At 36.7% G+C, this 19,453-nt stretch overlaps 3 protein-coding genes across 4 annotated transcripts; all 3 read right to left on the reverse strand.

Annotated features, from left to right (window-relative positions):
* Positions 1 to 1,159: 1,159 nt before the first annotated feature.
* On the reverse strand, positions 1,160 to 6,267 carry LOC107690182 (neurofilament medium polypeptide-like). The gene is made up of 3 exons (XM_016488435.1): positions 5,086 to 6,267; positions 4,751 to 4,875; positions 1,160 to 3,985 (listed from the first exon to the last, which is right to left on the reverse strand). Exons 1-3 carry the CDS (start codon positions 6,082 to 6,084, stop codon positions 1,621 to 1,623), a joined length of 3,489 nt encoding a protein of 1,162 aa, XP_016343921.1. The 5' UTR covers positions 6,085 to 6,267; the 3' UTR covers positions 1,160 to 1,620.
* Positions 6,268 to 8,481: 2,214 nt separating this feature from the next.
* On the reverse strand, positions 8,482 to 10,989 carry LOC107690202 (interferon-induced protein with tetratricopeptide repeats 1-like). Its single transcript, XM_016488456.1, has 2 exons — positions 10,652 to 10,989; positions 8,482 to 10,038 (listed from the first exon to the last, which is right to left on the reverse strand). Exon 2 carries the CDS (start codon positions 10,034 to 10,036, stop codon positions 8,729 to 8,731), a length of 1,308 nt encoding a protein of 435 aa, XP_016343942.1. The 5' UTR covers positions 10,037 to 10,038; positions 10,652 to 10,989; the 3' UTR covers positions 8,482 to 8,728.
* Positions 10,990 to 11,431: 442 nt separating this feature from the next.
* Positions 11,432 to 15,665, reverse strand: LOC107690183 (catechol O-methyltransferase domain-containing protein 1-like). 2 transcript variants are annotated; one of them, XM_016488437.1, is made up of 7 exons: positions 15,565 to 15,665; positions 15,049 to 15,161; positions 13,316 to 13,421; positions 13,115 to 13,233; positions 12,593 to 12,647; positions 12,373 to 12,506; positions 11,432 to 11,597 (listed from the first exon to the last, which is right to left on the reverse strand). In XM_016488437.1, exons 1-7 carry the CDS (start codon positions 15,599 to 15,601, stop codon positions 11,445 to 11,447), a joined length of 717 nt encoding a protein of 238 aa, XP_016343923.1. In that variant the 5' UTR covers positions 15,602 to 15,665; the 3' UTR covers positions 11,432 to 11,444. The 2 variants fall into 2 exon arrangements, with proteins under 2 accessions (XP_016343923.1, XP_016343922.1); XM_016488436.1 differs by lacking the exon at positions 11,432 to 11,597 and adding an exon at positions 11,862 to 12,027.
* Between the last annotated feature and the right edge of the window lie 3,788 nt (positions 15,666 to 19,453).

Here is a 19,453-nt window from a genome sequence, read left to right on the forward strand (position 1 = left end):
TCTGTGTGGTGTGGGGGGGGGGGGGGGGGGAACCGATTCCGGAATGCTGCTTATGTTGTTTTTCATGGTTGTTTCAACTTTAAATGGGTCTGACCTATAGAAGTTTAAAAGAGTTGATTAAAATGCACGTTTGTTGACCTGATGACCTGTTTGAGTGGAAACATAGTCATTAAAAGTAGAATGTACTCCACAGTTTTAAATTTCTGTGTAATTAGGCCAGCAAGGACAAGTTGTTTATTATGGTTTAATGCAATGCAGCTTTCATTTAATGTGGGTTCACTGTTAAAGCATGAAATCTCACTTCTGCTATTATGCATTTGGAAACATGTTCAATTTTCTTTATCATCGAGTCATCAAATGTCTATGCAGTTTGTGGTAATATTTTTTTTTTAATTACTCTTTTATTAAATTGTTAAAAATGGTGTGGTCTTGGGTCACTAGCTACACTACCGTTTACAATTTGGATGTTGGTAGGACTTTTTAATGTTCTTGAAAACTTATAAATGTAAACATATTTTAAAATGTGTTTTTTTTTCCTGTGATTGCAAGGCAGAATTTTTAGCAGCCATTACCTGTCTTTTAGTGTCAGAAATCATTCTAATATGCTGATTTTCTGCTTAAGGAACTTTATCAATGTCGAAATCAGTCATGCAGCTTATTGTTTTTGTGGCAACGGTGACACATATTTCAACATTCTTTCTTAAATGAATAGAAAATGCAAAAGAATAGCATTTATTCTTTTGTAACATTATACATCCCTATACCAGTGGTTCTTAAGCTTATTCATGGGGACCCCTGCTCTGCACATTTTGCATGTCTCCCTTATTTGACACACCTGATTCAGATCATCAGCTTGTTAGGAGAGAGCTCCATGAACTGAACTGGGTGCTTTGCTGTATAAAAGCATCAAGCTCTTCCAAAACGATCCTACCAACCTCAAACATTGAACTGTACTATGTGCGATGTGAAACCTTGTATCCTGCAGCAACACCACTGACAGCCACTACTCTACCTAGTGCCAATAGCGTCAGTATCCAGCACTGGGACAGGATTTGGTAAAGTGGATGTTTTTTTTGTATCAGTTTAGCTCAAGATGATGTATTTTACCCTGATAAATATTGAAATATAATAGAAATATTGAACAGTCGCAGGGTTTTTCTGGGTACAGAATATTTAAGTGAGTTCCTAGGAAACACAATAAATACCTTGTAATCATTTATAGATGAGTCACTGCCATATTGTTTAAGCTTATGCAATTACTGCTTTGCAGGAAAAGCTCTTGAATTAGCATACGGACAAACACTGATATGCTGGAATATTTATTCAGTTACTGTAATGTATAGCACTGTTTTAATACATACATTTGACTGATCAGAGCAAGGGATGTAGCAAAATAAAATGTTATACATTCCTCATAATTCACAATCATTATGTACACAGTGTAAGCATGCATCTTGCATCAGTAACATCACACTTCCAGAAAGCAGTTTCTAAAAGTCATGCTCAACTGAGATGGTCTGTCACGCAGATGTAATTTATTTGTCAAGGTTGCTATTTGAACATTCTCTATTCTCAAAGGCATTTTAATTTTTTTTTCTTTTTTTTTCTGCTGTTTATATTCTACTTTACACTAGAGGGTTTAGTTGTTTCTTCTGGACCTTTGGTGTCCACGTTGTCCTCCATGCTGCTGTCTTTGACTTGCTCTGTCTTCTCCAGAGCTTTAGCTTCTGTTTTGGTTGACGTCTCAGATTTTGCAGCCTTCACTTTATGTGCACCACTGTCTGATTCTTTGTCTTTTTGGACAGTTTCTTCACTTATAACATCTTTGCTGGTTCCACTGCCTTTGGTCATCACTCTATCCACCTCTTCAGCTTTTTCTGGCATCTCTTTGCTTTCTTTAGTGTCCTTTTGCTCAGGCTTTGCATCAGATGTTGTTTCCTGGGCTTTGGGGGGTTGATTACTCAGTGTTTCATCAAACTGTTTCTCTGTGGCTTCAGCTTCCCCTCCACTTGTTGTCACACTTTCAGCACTGCTATCACTTTTGCTGTCCTCCTGTTTCTTTAACTTCTCAGGTGATTTTTCTTCCTCAACTTTGGAGAGGTCCTCCTGTGTCTTTTCTGTTTCTCTAGGCTTAGCATGTTCACCCTTTTCTGTTTTGATACTGTCTACGCTGTCACTTTTGCGGGCTTCCTGTATCTGTGACTTTTCAGGTGATTTTTCTTCTGCAACTTTTGAAGGTTCTTCTTGTGTCTTTTCTGCTTCTTTAGGCTTAGCATGTTCAGCCTTTTCTGTTTTTACACTGTCTACACTGTCACTTTTTTGGTCGTCCGTTATCTGTGACTTTTCAGGTAGTGATTTTTCTTCCACAACTTTGGAAGGTTCTTCTTGTGTCTTTTCTGCTTCTTTAGGCTTAGCACGTTCAACATTTTCTGTTTTGACACTTTTTACACTGTCACTTTTGCGGTCTTCTTGTATCTGTGACTTTTCAGGTTGTGATTTTTCTACTTTGGAAAGTTCTTGTGTCTTTTCTGCTTCTTTAGGCTTAGCATGTTCAGTCTTTTCTGTTTTGATGCTGTCTGCACTTTTGCTATCCTCTTGTATTTGTGACTTTTGAGGTCGTGATTTTTCTTCAGCAACTTTGGAAAGGTCTTCTTGTGTCTTTTCGGTTTCTTTTAGCTCGCCAGTTTCACCCTTTTCAATTGTCACACTTTCTAGACTGCTACTGCTTTTGCTGTCCTCCTGTTTCTTTGACTTTTCAGGTTGTGATTGTTCTTCTGCATCCTTTGAAACCTTTTTTTGTGTCTTTTCTGGTTCTTCAGCCTTAATATTTTCACCTTTTCCTGTTTTCACATTGTCTACCAGTTCAGCTTTACTATCTTCTACAGACTCCTCAGGTTTGTGTTCCTTTTCGTCTTTACCTGACATATACTCTTGTTGTTTCCCCACAGGTTTCTCTGTTAGTTTGTTGTTATCCTCTTGGTCTTTTTCCATAGGCCCATAGGCTTTCTTAGTTTCTTCCTTCATACTGTCAGATTTGTCTTTTTTTGCAGAAGTATCCTCCTTTGCGTCCTCTCCAGTAGTCTGTTTTCCACTCTCGGCATGTTCGGGAGTTGCTTGTTTATCTGGTTTGGGAGTATCTTCCTCTACAGGTTTCACTGGAGCTGATTCTTTCTCTTTCTCTGCTGATTTTGCAGTTGTAGATTCTTGAGATGAGATTTTAGCATCTTCAGTTTTTGGAGAAGTTACCCCAACAGTCTCTCCACCAGGCTTAGGTTTTACTTCAGTTGTTGCTTCAGGATCTTGCGGTTCCTGAGATGGTTTGTCTTTTTCTCCAGTTTTTGATTCCTCTGGCATTTCTTGCTTTTCTGACAGATCTGGTTTGGGGACATCTTTCTCTGTCTCTTTAGCTTGTTTATTTTCCTCTCCAGGTTCTTCTACTTTTCCCTGCACGTCATCCTTCAGGTATTTGTGCTCCGTGCCTTTTGTGTCTAATTCCTCATCGTTATCTTGTTCATCAGTGGCTTCTGTAGATTCCTGAGTTGGTTTAGAGTCAGCATCTTTTTGTACCTCAGAATCATCTGGAGTTTTTTCAGCTGGCTCGTCCTCTTTATCATCACTTGGTTTGACTTCATTTTCCTCTGTTTCTAACTCAGGACTGGCTTCATTGCCGTTCTCCATGGCTGGTTCTTCAGTATCTTCCGCCTCTTGTGGAGTTTCACCCTGTGCATCCTTCTCACTGCTCTCCTCATCTGGTCTGTCACCCTCTCTCCCCTCCCCACTCTTAACCGAGCCAGTGTCTGATATCTCCACATCTTCTCTGGTGGTCTCTGTAATAATCTCTTCGACAAATTTGTACTGAGGCTCTGCTTTTCGAGTTGCTCCCGCCTGGAGAGTATAGATGGGTGACTGTCTGTAAATGTGTGGTACTGAAATATGAGCATCTGAGATTGTAGAGTACCTTGACTCTTCACCCTCCAAAAGTTTTCTGAAAAATAAAAATAAAATAAAACTGAATCATTTTCAGATTAATTATTCTCAATTAGTGACAACCTGTGTATTTTAAATCCAGGCCTAAGAAACTATATAAATAGAACATATTTTTGACAACATTCATTACAGTGCAGTCACAGCCAAATTACAGTAATACTATAATTTGGCTGTGACAACACTAATGAAATGTGTCCTATTTATTGTTTCTTAATGCAGAGGCTACTGACATTTCAAAAACTCCCACAAGCCTAAACAGACATGAAAGCCACCAACCAAATCATGAAATGACACTCAATTTTGTTCAAACTCATTGTAATCAATCAACAAATTAACTGTCATTAAAAAGCACTTAGTATTGATTATTTGAAATTCAAATTAGCCTAACTGTCTAAATACCACAGTCATGTAAAACTTTGCAAAGCTTTGTTCACTCTCTAATTGCTTATGTCACTTAATACATGATTGTGTTCCTTGAAGGCCTCTACGATAATATTATCTGCAAGACTACACCTTCCAGGCAGTTTGGTTGGCTGATTAAGCTGACAATCTGTTCATTTGCACTGTTGAGGGACTCACAAGAAATAAATTCTGATTGGATAAACACTACTTGCCAAGCGGACCGAATCAGGGATGGAAAGCAACTGATAATACATAATCAAATAAAGATAAGAGATTTTTTGATACCTGTTAAGAAGGCTTTGCTGGTCCTGAGAGTTCATTATTAAGTGAACAGTAAAATGGTGTGTAATCAAAGAAGTACCTGTAGGAATAAATTTCAGCATCCAGTGCCATTTTGACATTGAGAAGGTCCTGGTACTCCCTCAGATGACTGCTCATGTCATATTTAGCATTTTTCAGCTCAAATTCCAACTCTCTGATTGTGTCCTGCACCATGGACAAAATAAGTAAACACAATGGAAATGCATAAGAAAAAAAGCCACATGACATGGTACTGAATCTTAGATTATGTAGGATTGGTGTATAAAGTACTCAACTTGCTACTTAATCTTGATTTAAACAGAAATGTTCAATCAAATCCTCAAACTGAATTATTAAAATGTTCTAGGCAGAACAGTGCATCACATGGTGTGTTACCTGGTAGTGATGGATTTCAGCATTGTGCCGTTGTTCGAGGTCATACAGCTGCTTCTCCAGCGCTTCTCTCACACCTTTCACAGAGTCGAGCTCAATGTTCCTTGACTGGAGCTGTCTCCTGTGTTCATTAATCTCTGCTTTAGTGGCCATGAGCGCTTCTCTGTTGACCTCAGCAGCTTTGGTCAGTTTAGCGAGCTGCGCTCGAAAGCGTTCCTCAGCATCTCGGATGTCAGAGTCAGTGTGACCTTCAAGTTGCATCCTGATGTCTCTCAGAGCTGCAGTGACATCCCTTCTACTAAAATCACTCATTTCTGCTGTCACATGACCCTCTTGGATTTGGGCCATCATTTCAGCTACCTCACTTTCATGATTTTTCTTCAAGAAGCCGATCTCCTCTTCAAGAGCTTTAGCTTTTCTGTCCATTTCTTGTTTGGTTAGGTATGCGTCATTAATGCATTTCTTTAGTACTGAAATGCTGTCCTCCACATCACCTCGACCATGAGCCTCTCTCTCATACTTTTCTCTCAAAGTGTTAAACTCATCCTCCAGGTTCTGGCGGTTTATCTCAATTTGATGCTTTTGATGGCCTATCTCATGAACTTGCTGCCTCAGACTACCAAGTTCTGATTCATACTCTTTGGACAGCGAGGCAGAGGATTTTGCTCTCAGTCTAATGGCCTCAATTTCTTTCTCTACCGCTCTGTTTTGGTTTTCCAGGTGATGAACTTTCTCGATGAATCCCGCGAAGCGGTCATTGAGCCCCTGCAGTAATTCTTTCTCACTAATTTTCCTCGGATTCATTCCACCTGCATATTTGTTCGAAAAATCCAAGCTATCGGCCGGTTTAGCGGCGAATTCGCTAAGGATTTCGTTACCTCTCAGCGGTGCGGTGGAGCCAAAGCTGAAGGCAGACCTTGAGGTGAGTTGTGATGAAGGTCGCGCCGTTTGGTACCGGTACTCTTCCCGTGTCCGGCCAGGTGAATGCAGAAGACGCTCCATTGTGAAGCTGGTGCGTTTTCCTTTGCAGCGTTTAGTGAAAATGGTGCCCTTTATATACTGCAATAGATGCTAGGTTAGCGGAATGGAGCTGTCCATACTGGTTAAATGCACAGAATCAGCTGTTCGGCTCAGCATCCTGCGCACTCACTCACTCACTCCTCGATCTCCAGGGAGCTGACGTGAAGTCACATGAACTCCTCTCGTCCGCAGATTTCCATTTTATATTCTGCCGTAAAATATTTTGTTCAGTACGTTAGCGAAGCTAGAGTACATATATGTTGTAAAATGTACAGAAAATGCACCCTTAATGCCATATATTATGTATAATGCCGTAATTATTTATGTAACTATTACTTTTTATAATAAAGTAATAATGTAGGAATTAGTTAAGTACTAGTAACGGTTATTAATTTTTATACTTATTGATTTTTTACATATCACGAGTTTGCACAGTATGACTCCCCCTTATTAAAATAGTGTATGTATAGGCTACAATTACATAAAAATATAATGACATCATCATCTTCCCTTTCAGGGTTTGAACTCCTGAAATACAAGTAACTGCCTCCTCCCCCACCCAAATCATACAAAATCATATCAGAAGAGGACCATCTGTCAACCCTGTTATGTGTACAGAAATATCAGCATTAAAATCTCCTTATGTCAAACTCCTTATAGTGTCAGGACCTTCTGCACAAGGTTATCAATGGCTAAATGAACCGTAAAGCCATTTTACATTTAAAAAGACATAGCTAGGCCTACTATTACCTTAACTTGGTCACACTTTAGTTTGGTGAACAGTTCTCACATTTAACTAACTATTAACTACGACTTTTGCCTCAATAAACTTGATACATATTAATAGTTACGTTTAGGTATGGGGTAGGATTAAAGGATCTAAAATATGATCATGTAAAATAAGGAATTAATATGTGCTTTTGAAGTACTAATAAACAGCCAGGTAATATGCATGCAAATAAGCAAGTGAGAATTGGTCCCTAAACGTAAGTGTTACTGTAAACTTATATTAAAAATGTAATAGCCTGTGGCTTGAGATGGCAATTTGTCTGTTAAGGCATCTGAGTTAAGGCTGCTCTGTGCCTGCTCAAAATTCTGTTTAAAGACACAATGTTGCATAAGTCATACTAAATTATGCCTGCTCTGACCCAACTCAGCCCCTGTAATATCAAAGTATATGGTTATCATTGCTGTGTAAATGGATTTATGCCATCTCTGAGCAGCATTAAGCAGTATCATAAACAGAGTAAATTTGGAATTAGAATATTTAAAAACTCCACATATATGTTCCTTTTAAAGTTGTTTTCTTATATTTTTGGAGATGCACTATTGTTGTCTGCTAAGGTATTGTTGTTATGGTTTAAAAATCTATATTCCAACAAGCTCAGGAAAATGTTGTATACTGTAGTGTATATGATTTTCAGCAGAACTGTGACTGCTTTTAATCTATGTTGGTGTTATTATTTAAGAACATTACCGTTTCCTCATTGTCAGATTTGCAGATATTTTACTGCAGTAGCAACATTCTTCAAGCTATAATGTACATGTTTGTGCTGCAGAAAAGCGCAAGTCAGCTCTACACTTTCAGTCATGCTGAGCGGTCACTGTGAGCTGGATTCAATCCAAGAGCACGGCGTCTACATGAGCAGCCAATAATAACATACGCACAACATGTCTGCCTTCTCATGTGAGTGCATCTAAATATGTACTTTAAATTTACTGTATAACACATTATTTATATAGTCTGACACCATTAGTACTTGCTTATATTTAGCATATTTGTTATTTTGGTATGTCCCCTTTTTGCTTTAATGACAGCAGAATTAACTGGAATAGATATAGAAAGGGGGCTCTGCTTACTGATGGGGAAAACAAACCCTGGTTTCCATAAAAAATAATCAATAGATTTAATTTTATTATTATTATTATTATTATTATTATTATTATTATTATTATTAATGACTGTGAACGTAAAATACCATGAAAGTTTTTTTTTTTTTTTATTACTCCAGATAAAGCTAAATTCCTGCAGCTAATTGACTAAAAGAAATCTGAAATCTGAACATAGAATACTAGCAATTTAGCTTGTATTCACCCAGCTTGTACTGATCTAAATGTGCATGTCTGTTTTAAATAAACTATAAAGTAAACAAGCTAATGCTTAGTTCCACTAAAAATAAAGATGCTGCACTCCGACCAGGTGTCATGTTAATTTATCAACATAATTCTTTGTATTTCATGTTTAAACAACTAAAACCACTGATAATGTTCAATATTCCCTTCAGTTCAGACACATACAGTCAGCTGTGCATCATAAAGTGGAATAAAGAAAAATAAATCTCATCATAAAAAAACTGCATGTGAAAATCTGTAATTTTATTAAATGTGTGTACAAATTGAGGCTTAACTGATAAAATACACTTGAAAAGACATACTGTAAATACTACATTATGTCATAATGTTTATAATAAACATTTGGAGAAACAGATTATATCAAAATAATTTGTAATATATTATATTTAACTCTGCTAACACTCAGTAGATCAAAAAGGAAAAAGTATTGCTAAGTTCATTACATGAGTGAAGATTACGACTGGAACTTGAACAGAGATTTAATTATTCTCTCTTAATCATCTTTGTTCTCTGTTCTAAAGGAATGAAAGAACGTCCGGATCCCATATGTGTCCCGTCTGTCATTCTGAAGGACTTTTCTCAGTCTGTTTCTGCATGTGATCCATTCGGTGGACACTCGCCCCAGCATCATTCCTTGTTTGTAATGCTCAACCGCAGCTTTCTCTGAGCCCCACCTGTACTGTTTGAAATCCCCATACATGCGATGCCAGGCCTGACGATCAGCTGGCTTCAGGTCAGGAAGGGCAAACAGCTCAGTGAACTTCTGCTCTGCTTTAGCCATCTGCTTTCGTTCTGCATACCTCTGCGCTAACTCCAGCTGTGGGTATATGTAGCTTGGGTTTAAACTGGCACCCTTCTCTAAATGCTGAATGCAAAGGCCCAGCAGCTTCGGATTGTGTGTGTCATTCATCTGCATGGCTTTCCAGCGGTAGTTGTTGGCAATCTCATGATGTAAACGTGACGAGTCTGGTGCTATCTTCAGCATTTCCAGCAACACTTTCAGGGACTTGTCATAACACTGCTCTTTCTTCATGAACTTTGCAACACGCAAAACAACGCTGAGGTTTTCTGGAGCCATCGCGAGCGCTTGCGTCATGTACTGCCATGCCTCTGCGTTATTTAAAGTCTTCGTGTTCTTGTAGCACTTAAGCCCCAGATACACATGGATCATTGCATTGTCCGGGTCCAGGTTCAGAGCTTTCTTCAACTGGAGCACAGCAGGAGACTCTTCAAACCGTACACGCTTGTATTGACCAATCTTCAGTCCCTCCAGACGGAACAGAGAAAAAGCAAAGCCTGTGTTCCATTCCTTGTCATCCAGCTCTTTCTGTAAAGCTTCAAGGAAACTCTCCTTGGCCCTGATGTAGGTCTTTCTAGAAAACTTGAGAAGTGACCAGGCTTTTTCACTTTGAACTTCTCTGTGAAGCTCTGTTGGAGACGGAGCAGGGAATGCTCTAAGGATTTCATTCACTTTCTCGATGTAAGTCTCCGCCTTAGTCACACTGCCCATGAGACTGTGCACCCAGGCCAAGTTTCCATACGTCACAATCACACTGCTGTCATCGTCTGGATGTTCCTTCTTTGCTAGTTGCAGGGTCTTAAGCGCCTCGTCGTCAAATCCTTGTAAATGTTTAATAAAAGCCAAAAAATTGAATTCTCTTTGTTTCAGGTTTCCTTCATACTCGCATTTCACTGCCAGTCTTTCACGAATTTTCACTTCGAGAAAATTAAGGTCAGCATCCTCCTTTTGCAAGTCCCAAGTAAAGTGGCAGGACAACAGTTTAAGCTTGTCCTCAGACATTCCTGTATTGTTAATGCAAAATAGATGTAAATGTTTACACTCTTGCAGTTTTTCTGTCTCAGTTTCCTTGAATCCGTACAATACAGTATATTTGACTGACAACTTATTTTCAATAGGATTTACAGATACAAACATTAAATAATCAGTCAAATATAATTTCCATAAAGTGCGGTCTTAAATATTATTTAAAAAAAAATTTTAAACTTTAAATAATCAGTAAAATATAATGTCCTTAAAGTGCTTTCTTAAATATTAAATTTTTTTTGTAATCTTAATTAAAAAGTATTCTTGATTACAGGCATTCACTGATATACAGTATCTTTTAATAGCAACAGTTTCTGCTTATTTTATTCACTTATTAAAAGAATTAGGTAACACTTTTTAAGGTGTTCTTGTTACGTGTAATTACTAGGCTATTATAATAACTATAAATTATGCACAATTACATGCAAGTAAACCTAAGACAAACCCTAATCCTAACCATATAGTAAGTACATGTAGTTAATTAATATTACTCAGTACTGAAATGTATAATTACACTGTAACAAGGACACCTTAAAATAAAGTGTAACCAGAATTATTAATCCCATTATGAAAACAGATACAAAGTCTTACCTTCTAGCTTCTACAACTTTGGCCTCTCATCAAAACGTTGTCTGGTTGAATATAGTCGCTGGGGATGGTTTTTATAGGGTAGGGTAGATTACTTATTTTGGGGACAATAACGAGCCAAGTTTCGCTTTCCACCTATTGCTCTGATTAACGATAAACGAAACTGTAAGGGTGCAACGTCAACAATCCAGTAAAATGTAATAGGCTGCTTCTGTTTATGCGTGCCAATCAACAATTCAAGATCACATAAGCGATGTGTAAAAAGACTTTCAACGGCAGAAGGAAAAGTTTCAAGTGTATTTCATAGATTCGTGACTTTAAATGTGATAGATGTGACTTTAAATAAAGGAAAAATTGTAATGTGCAAAAAATAATAAGGAAAAGTACAAATAATTATGATGCACGCACAGTACTACTTACAACTAATAAATTGCAAGCAGATGAGTAAGTAGCCTACTAACAACTCAATAGATGTTTGCATGGGACAAATAACTTGAAACTGAAGAGCAATGTCGCCATCTAGTGGCGAAACTTTATGACGCTGCACTCCTTTAAATTTGGCAAAAATATATATATTTTTTTGTAATAATAATATGTACAGCCTTTGCTACAATGTTTGTTTTTTAGCTTTATACAATATATTTATAGCTTTATTGGCCACTGTCCATTTTTTTTTTTATGAACACCACAAAGTTCTGTTGAAAAGTTATTTATTCAGAAAAGTAGATTAAAAAAAATATATTTTCATTATGCAAGTCTTTATTTAGGTGATTTATTTATTGCTAAATAATCAAAATTATCTTTTGATAGCCAGTGTCAGGCCATCTCCAACAGTGAGCATACTGAGATCAATCCGCTCATCTTTGTGTAACTTCTTGTTCAGTTTGTCTATGGTCTGTGAGGAAAGGTCATCTTCAGCTGGGTTGATGACCTGTCCACCCCAGAGGACCTGAAGAGCAGAGAGACACCAGCTTACTCACAGATCAATAGGAAAGGTGGGAATATATTTGATATATTTGTAAGACCATTTAAAGGAATCTGTAAAACCTAGCTATAGTACACTCTCAGAAAATAAAGGTACAAATTGGCCACTGTCCATTTTTTTTTTATGAACACCACAAAGTTCTGTTGAAAAGTTATTTATTCAGAAAAGTAGATTTAAAAATATATATTTTCATTATGCAAGTCTTTATTTAGGTGATTTATTTATTGCTAAATAATCAAAATTATCTTTTGATAGCCAGTGTCAGGCCATCTCCAACAGTGAGCATACTGAGATCAATCCGCTCATCTTTGTGTAACTTCTTGTTCAGTTTGTCTATGGTCTGTGAGGAAAGGTCATCTTCAGCTGGGTTAATGACCTGTCCACCCCAGAGGACCTGAAGTCAGCTGGGTTGATGACCTGTCCACCCCAGAGGACCTGAAGAGCAGAGAGACACCAGCTTACTCACAGATCAATAGGAAAGGTGGGAATATATTTGATATATTTGTAAGACCATTTAAAGGAATCTGTAAAACCTAGCTATAGTACACTCTCAGAAAATAAAGGTACAAAAATGTGTACCTTCAGAAAGGTACATCTTTGTAGTGTGTAGCTTTTGTAGTGTGTACCTTCTGACCTCCGCCCAGTGACATCTTTTTTACCTTTTTATCTGAGAGTGTATGCATTTACAGTACAAATGGGTTTGTTTCAAAGCAAACTAAATACTGTACTGCATACTTACATTATCGATAGCCACAATGCCACCCTTTCGAACAAGCTGGAGTGACTTTTCATAGTATGTTTCGTAATTCTTTTTGTCAGCGTCAATGAACACAAAGTCATATGTTCCAGCTTCACCGGCAGTTAGGAGTTCATCTGTAAAGACACAAGGATGATTTCTCTATAGCTCTATAGAAATAAATAAATAAAAATGATGTACTGCAATTGTATTTTATCTTTACCCAAGGTTTCAACTGCAGGTTTAATGCGAATATCTATTTTATCCTCCACTCCAGCCTAAAACAAAAAGAGTTTGACGTTATTTGTTCTAATTTTACATTGTAAATCCCTAGTGAACAATGAAACATTTTCAAATGTGCTTTTCCCAGAAATATAGGGTGTTATTTTAATGTTATATTATAGGATAAAAAGAGAATTGTAGATAAAACACTTTGATGTTCAACTTTCTGCAGATATCAGCATCCAGGTGTACGTTCACATCTGTCTCCGCCTGCAATCAGTGTAGAGTCTGATGGACATTTCTGCATCTCTGCCTTCAATCCTACTGGTCAGCTGGGCTTTATACTGATGACTGAGCTTGCAGTGGCAGGCAGTAATCAATATCGAAATTGAGAGGTGTAGGTATGCGGAGAAGAAACTTAACAGATACAGTTATCTAAAGCAGTGTTGTGTCCTACTAAAACAAATGACTTCCGCTGTATTAAAATGTACAGAATACTACTGTACGTTTTAATATGGTTTACCTCTGTAAAAAATGGCTTGCCTATTTTCACATATTCCTCATTAATTTCGCAGGCCACCACGAGTCCATTCTCAGGAACGACCAGAGCCAGATTTAAGGCATTGTATCCTGTGTACATACCTAAGACAGATGCAAAATGTGTGTTTTACAGGTAAGCAGTGAAAAGTAAACACACGATTTTCATGATTTTTGTTGCTCTCACCAATCTCAATAGTTTTATTGGCTTCTATGAGTTTTGCGAGATTAGCCATAAACTGAGCCTGCTCAGCTGCCACCATCATCAGGTTTTTGGAATCCTCCATAGTTCTCTTGAATCAGAAATTCACAGGTAAAAAAAAGTGTATATACTTGTGCAGTATATTCCCATCTACTGACCTCTAGTGTTAGTGTGTGAAACTACGCACGGATCTATAAAGACTCACCTATTATGCAAAATTCACTTGATGTTTGAACATAAATGTGTGTTGGCAGTGTGTGTACACAACCACCCTATAGTGATAAAAATCCACACGCTCCTTTTTTTTAAATCCCCATAAATCATAAGCAGTTTCTCAGAACAAGCCATGTTTGCAGAATCTGTAAAAAGTGACGTCAGATTTTACAGGCCCCGCCCACGACTGTTGACGGACAATGCTTTGTTAGCAGAGATCCTACCCTGAGTGAGCCACACACAGAAGTTTAAACTGATATGGCTTTAAAACGCATGATTTCAGTGCGATAGACACGATAATCAAAACCAAACATGTTTTTTAGCAGAGCATCTGAGGCACTCTGATGTAAAGGCACAGCCCTGTTTAGGAAAAGGGGGTGGGGAGCAGCAGCTCATTTGCATTTAAAGAAACATGCTCAAAAACAGTGTTTCTGCTTCCACTCAACATAAATGTTCATAAATGTGGGGTATTTTGAGCTGAAATTTCACAGACACATTCACAGACACATTCTGGGGACGCCTGAAACTTATATTACATCTTGTAAAAGGGGCATAATAGGTGCCTTTTAAGGTAATGTTTGGAAGTCACTTTAAAAATTAAACCTGGAAATACAGAGAATTTTAGGTTTTTGAAGAAATCAAGCGTTAGCGTCAGTTCTGGCAGGTCACGTTAGTCAAGCTTGCATCAGCTGACTCTCAGCTGATCCACGTCTACCTATAGGGATGCGACACCTATCACAGCACTCATATATATATAATGTCCTTCAGTACTATCACTAGCTTCGCGTTGCTCAATAGCTAATTACCCTCCTCCATCCCCAACTCCTCCTCTTGACAGTCAGGAATCAGCCTTCTGATTCTCCTTGAATCAGACTAATTTCAAAATGTTACACTAAATTATTGAACCTAATGATATCTGCAATACATTTATGTTGGTTCTGTTCTGTTTACCCTGGTTTGCTGCTCTCCCTGCTCTTATCCATGCTATAGACTGCATGTTCTTGCCCAGAACGGAACCATACCGCCAATCCAAATTATATGCTAATTGTCAGTCATCTTTGACGATAGTGGTCCTGACAGAAAATGACATTTATGGTATATAAATATTTAAGATCGAACAAACTTCAGTCAGATTTTCTTGCTTCCTTTGAAACACAAGATGAAGGACAAGATGTGTGAGAAGTATTAAAGTTAAAGGTTTACTATACTGTTTTTACCAAATTGTTTTTTTTTCCTCCACAGTGTGGTTTTTGTTGAATTGTATTGAATCTAATAAGGGTCAATTTGACCCACAAAATAAAAATCGTACCCAAATAATATTATACATTATACATAATACAAGGATTAATAGAGAATGCAAAGCAGAAGCATGTTTACAGTGGTTTCAGACTTTTGAATCCTGCTATACACCATTATTTCTTATGTATTTATTTATTTGTTTACATTATGATTTGCTTATTTTAATATGTCTGGTGGCACATGTCCCAAAGGTGTTTTTTACGCACCAGTCGTAGTTTGGTCAGCACTGGGTGCTCCCTCAGAGAGTTATTGACCACATACTGCAGCAGAGGATCATCTCCTTTGTGACTCTTGCTGATAAGAGCAGACTGGCAGAGTCCTACACATGAAGTGAACAGATATTACTGAAACTGTACTAACCACTGCTGGGGAAATGAAAGCATGAATATTTTCAGAATAGGAGAGCCAACAGTATTATTACACAGAGCTGGTTTATTAGGGTGGCATTTACCTGCTGCAAAATCTCAGCTTATTACAACACTCATGACCATAACATTAAACACACTAGGCGACCTATAAAAATGTGTCTTTATACAACTTCTAGGCACCCAATTTACTTTAATCACTGAGAAGCAGTGTTACCTTCAGGCCAAAAACACCTCAAAATGTCAATTACTGCATTTATCAAGCAATATATTTTAATGCATTTGTATTTAGAAGTCAAATGACTGTTACTGAATATTTCACATAAATAGTCCTAATGAAAGCAGATATAAACCTACCTGTTAATGCCAAGAGGAGGCTAATGGTACAAAGCATCTTAACGTCAGGAACCAGAAACAAGAGACAAGTGAAATTGTGATGTATGCAAGTGAGGCTTTTATTTAGACTAGCTAAGGTGGAAAGTCCATGTTTAGTTTGTTTGGCCCCCTCAGATAAAAAGAGATGAGGCTGCTTTTTGCATGATATTGATTTGATCAAAGTTTACTTTACAAGTACTTTTGTTCAATGGCCATTAGGAAAAGCATGATAATACCCTGAATAGAAAACTTGATACAATCTAGATTTCCAGAAAATTGGGGAGAATGTATAATTTGCAAAGAGCTGTGATTGAAACCTTTCAAGAGGCTTTCAGGCTGGTTTAAATTTATTTCCAATGCCATCACATATTTCAGTGGCATAGTAGCCTACTCTTCTCATTTACTGTATATTCTAGTTGTTGTTTCAAATATTGTACCTTTATGAGTGGTAAATTACACAATAAATCCGCATATTTGCCGAGAAGTATTGATTGGCATGAATTTTTCTTTTCAATGAATGAATATTTCATCAGCATGGACCTTGCTTTACCACACATCTTATAATTTTGTAAAATAGGTCATCAGTACACAACTGTGTAGAAATAGCAATTTTTACTCAGAAATTGCTTGTAAATTTTAATAAACAATTACAAAGAAAAGTCGTTCTTGTAAAATGTACTTGTCATTTTTGTTTTATGTGCAACTTTGAAAAAAGTTTTTTATACAATGTGTCGACATTTCTCTCAACAACAGATGTCAGATGTCACTCAACATAAGTTTTATTATTTTATTTTATTATTAGTTACAAATATTATTAAAATAATATTTATTTTATTTTATATTATATTATTATTTTATTTTATTTTATAAACTATGACCCAAAAGTGATTTTTGAAAAGTGATCATATATATATATATATATATATATATATATATATTTTTTGTAAACTATAGCTGAAATAAAAAGTTTACTTTTTTATGATTTATTTCATTTCTGTTAACGTTTATATTATTTCAAGTAACATTTTTTTATGGTTTTACTTATACTAATAACCCTTAATAAAAGTAAATGTTTGAACCATTTTTAGCAGCTGTTTTTAATATGTAGACTGCTCTGTAGTGGATGACAGAGTGTCTATGCAAACCCTCAGTGAAGCGAGAGCATGAGAGGGTGTATCTTGTTTGTGCAAGACCCTGTTGTGTAGTTCAGAGAGTGTTCATTTCAATATTGCCCAACTTAATGAAATGCGTTTTAATTGCCAGTCTTTGTAGTAATAGGCATGCACGTTGCCCCTGGAACACTGTCTCCCACACACAGTAATGAACTGAAAGTGTAAGTGTGTCATATGGTAAAATTGTTTACTTCATCTCATTACTGCCGTTTCAAATAACACATTTGTCTGTGTGTGTGTGTGTGTGTGTGTGTGTATGTGTTACACAATGAGAGAACCAGAGCACAATGCAAAGAAGAACGCAATCCCAGTATCAGAGACTGGGTGGATGGGGCGTTCTCAAAGGTTCGATTCGTTAATTAGGTATGCACGGATGCAACCAAATCTCCCTGCCCACACATAAGTCATCAGCAGTGAAATATGGGGCATGACTACCGCTGTCTTTGAATATTGCTCTTGCTGTGTTAAATGACAAGAAGAGATGCCTGTAAATAACAGTTCAAGTCTGCTGGCTGAAAATCAGATGCCGTGTTCTCGTATCCTCTTCTCCCATTGCTCCAGGAAGCTTATGTGACGCTAATTGTTCCTGCTACTTGTGCCAAGTACCCACTGTTCTTCGACACAATCTACAGACAGGGCCCGGTCCCTCGACTGCTCTCAGTGTCTGTTTAAGGACTGAAAGGATGCATCTTGCCATCTGTGGAGAGCGCTTCTCTTCCTGTTCCCGGCACTGATTGTATTTGCTCTTCCTTTGGCTGTCAATGCATCACCTTGATATATGCTCACAAACCCTCTCAGAGGGCTCGCGCAAGCAATACAAGAAAAAAAGCCCTCCGCTCCTGAAAGAAGAAAGGAAAATACATAAGAAATTGTTAATATGAAACAAAATAATTCAAGAGGTTGCTCCTTTGTTTTCTTCAAATGTAGCAAATAAACAGAGTTGTATTTTTAAAAATGCATTACTATTACAAAGAAGCTGTTGCAACTGTCTTCTCATTTGCATTTAAAACTGGCTGCCTAATATAGACAAAAATCTTTTTCTTTTTTTTAAATTAGTGTGCAGTAAAATTATTGAACTTGCGCAGACCAACAATAAACTGATATGAAAAATAAAAAGTATACACAGTAGTAGTAAATGTTTGTGTGTGTATACACACACATATTGTATACACACTGTGGATACACACTGATATTAATAATTAGATATAAATGTAGTAATTGTATACACACACACAAACATTATTTACTGCTACTGTATAGTTATATATACATCTATGTAACACGTGTTATATTTACAGTATCGTTTATCATTTCTGGAAGCAGAGAATGTGGTACTTGCTTTCTTGCAGCAAGTGGCAGTGTTGTCTGCATAATGTCACGTTTAGACTGCAGTTTGCCATTGCTTTCCTGAAGAGAAACAGTATAAAAAAACTGAAATATAGTGATCAAAAAGACAAATTTGTCTCGAGCTAAAGGTGAGTTTATGAAAGCCAAAAAAAGGGCATTACAAAAGTTTTTCTGATATTAATAATTAGATATAAATGTTGTAATTGTATAATAATAATAACAACAACAATAATGTTATTATTATTATTATTTCCCAAGTAATTAGATGTGGGAATTTCTTTTACATTTTATTTTAACATTATTATTATTATTATTATTATTATTATTATTATTATTATTATTCCCAAGTAATTAGAATTGGGAATTGTTTTTATTTATGTTTTTTATGTTTTTTCATTATTAGTAGTAGTAGTAGTAGTAGTTTTGTTATGAAAGCAAAATATGTGTATTACTAAAGTTAATATTAATAATTATAAATGTTGTAAATGTTGTTGTCTTCTTATTATTATTATTTCCCAAGTAATAGATGTTTTTTTTTTTAACACTTATTATTATTATTGTTTTGAAATATCTGTGTTGAACCCCTGAAGCCACAGTACAAGGTTACTGAATGTTATTTATGTAACACAAGGTCAAAATTTTAGTTTTGTGTTTGATTTTGATTATGCTCTTATATGTATTTAATGTTTTTCTTTACAAAAAAGGTAACTAGAATAGAAGTAAAGCTTTTAAGCAAGTAAACAAAGAATCCAACTGAATACCAGCAGAAAAGAGTCAGGATGAGGATATCAGATATAAGCTGGTGCAATTATTTTATTCTACCGTTGTATCTCTTCTCCATTGTAACAATGTGCCAAACCTGGTCTGCATAAAATTATGCTTGAGTGGCAGGTGCAGTTGTTTGACTTTCAAATCACTTAGGCATTTTTTTTTTTATTAACCTTGCATGTAAATAAATACAGATTTCAATTTCTATGGAGTTGCACGTGGAAATGACAGTCCTCAAAACATCAAAAAAACTGCTTCAGGGCAATCGCACCATCGCAAGCCCTCTAATGTGAAAGGCACTGACACCTGAAGCAAGGTGCAAAAAAGACAAATGTCATTTTTTCAGAAACAATTAGCGAGAGAGCCTTCGGATTTGAGGACGGCTCATCTTTCCAGGCTGTCGGCTCCTCTGTACACTCTTAAAAATAAAGGTGCTTCAAAAGGTTCTTCAAGTGATGCCATAGAAGAACCCTTTTTGGTTCCACAAAGAACCATTTAGTCAAAGGTTCTTTAAAGAACCATCTCTTTCTTACCTTTTTATAATCTGAAGAACCTTCTTTCGCCACAAAGAACCTTTTGTGAAA

Source organism: Sinocyclocheilus anshuiensis, unplaced genomic scaffold, assembly GCF_001515605.1.
Source record: "Sinocyclocheilus anshuiensis isolate Anshui unplaced genomic scaffold, SAMN03320099.WGS_v1.1 scaffold1581, whole genome shotgun sequence".
NCBI classification, from domain to species: domain Eukaryota; kingdom Metazoa; phylum Chordata; class Actinopteri; order Cypriniformes; family Cyprinidae; genus Sinocyclocheilus; species Sinocyclocheilus anshuiensis.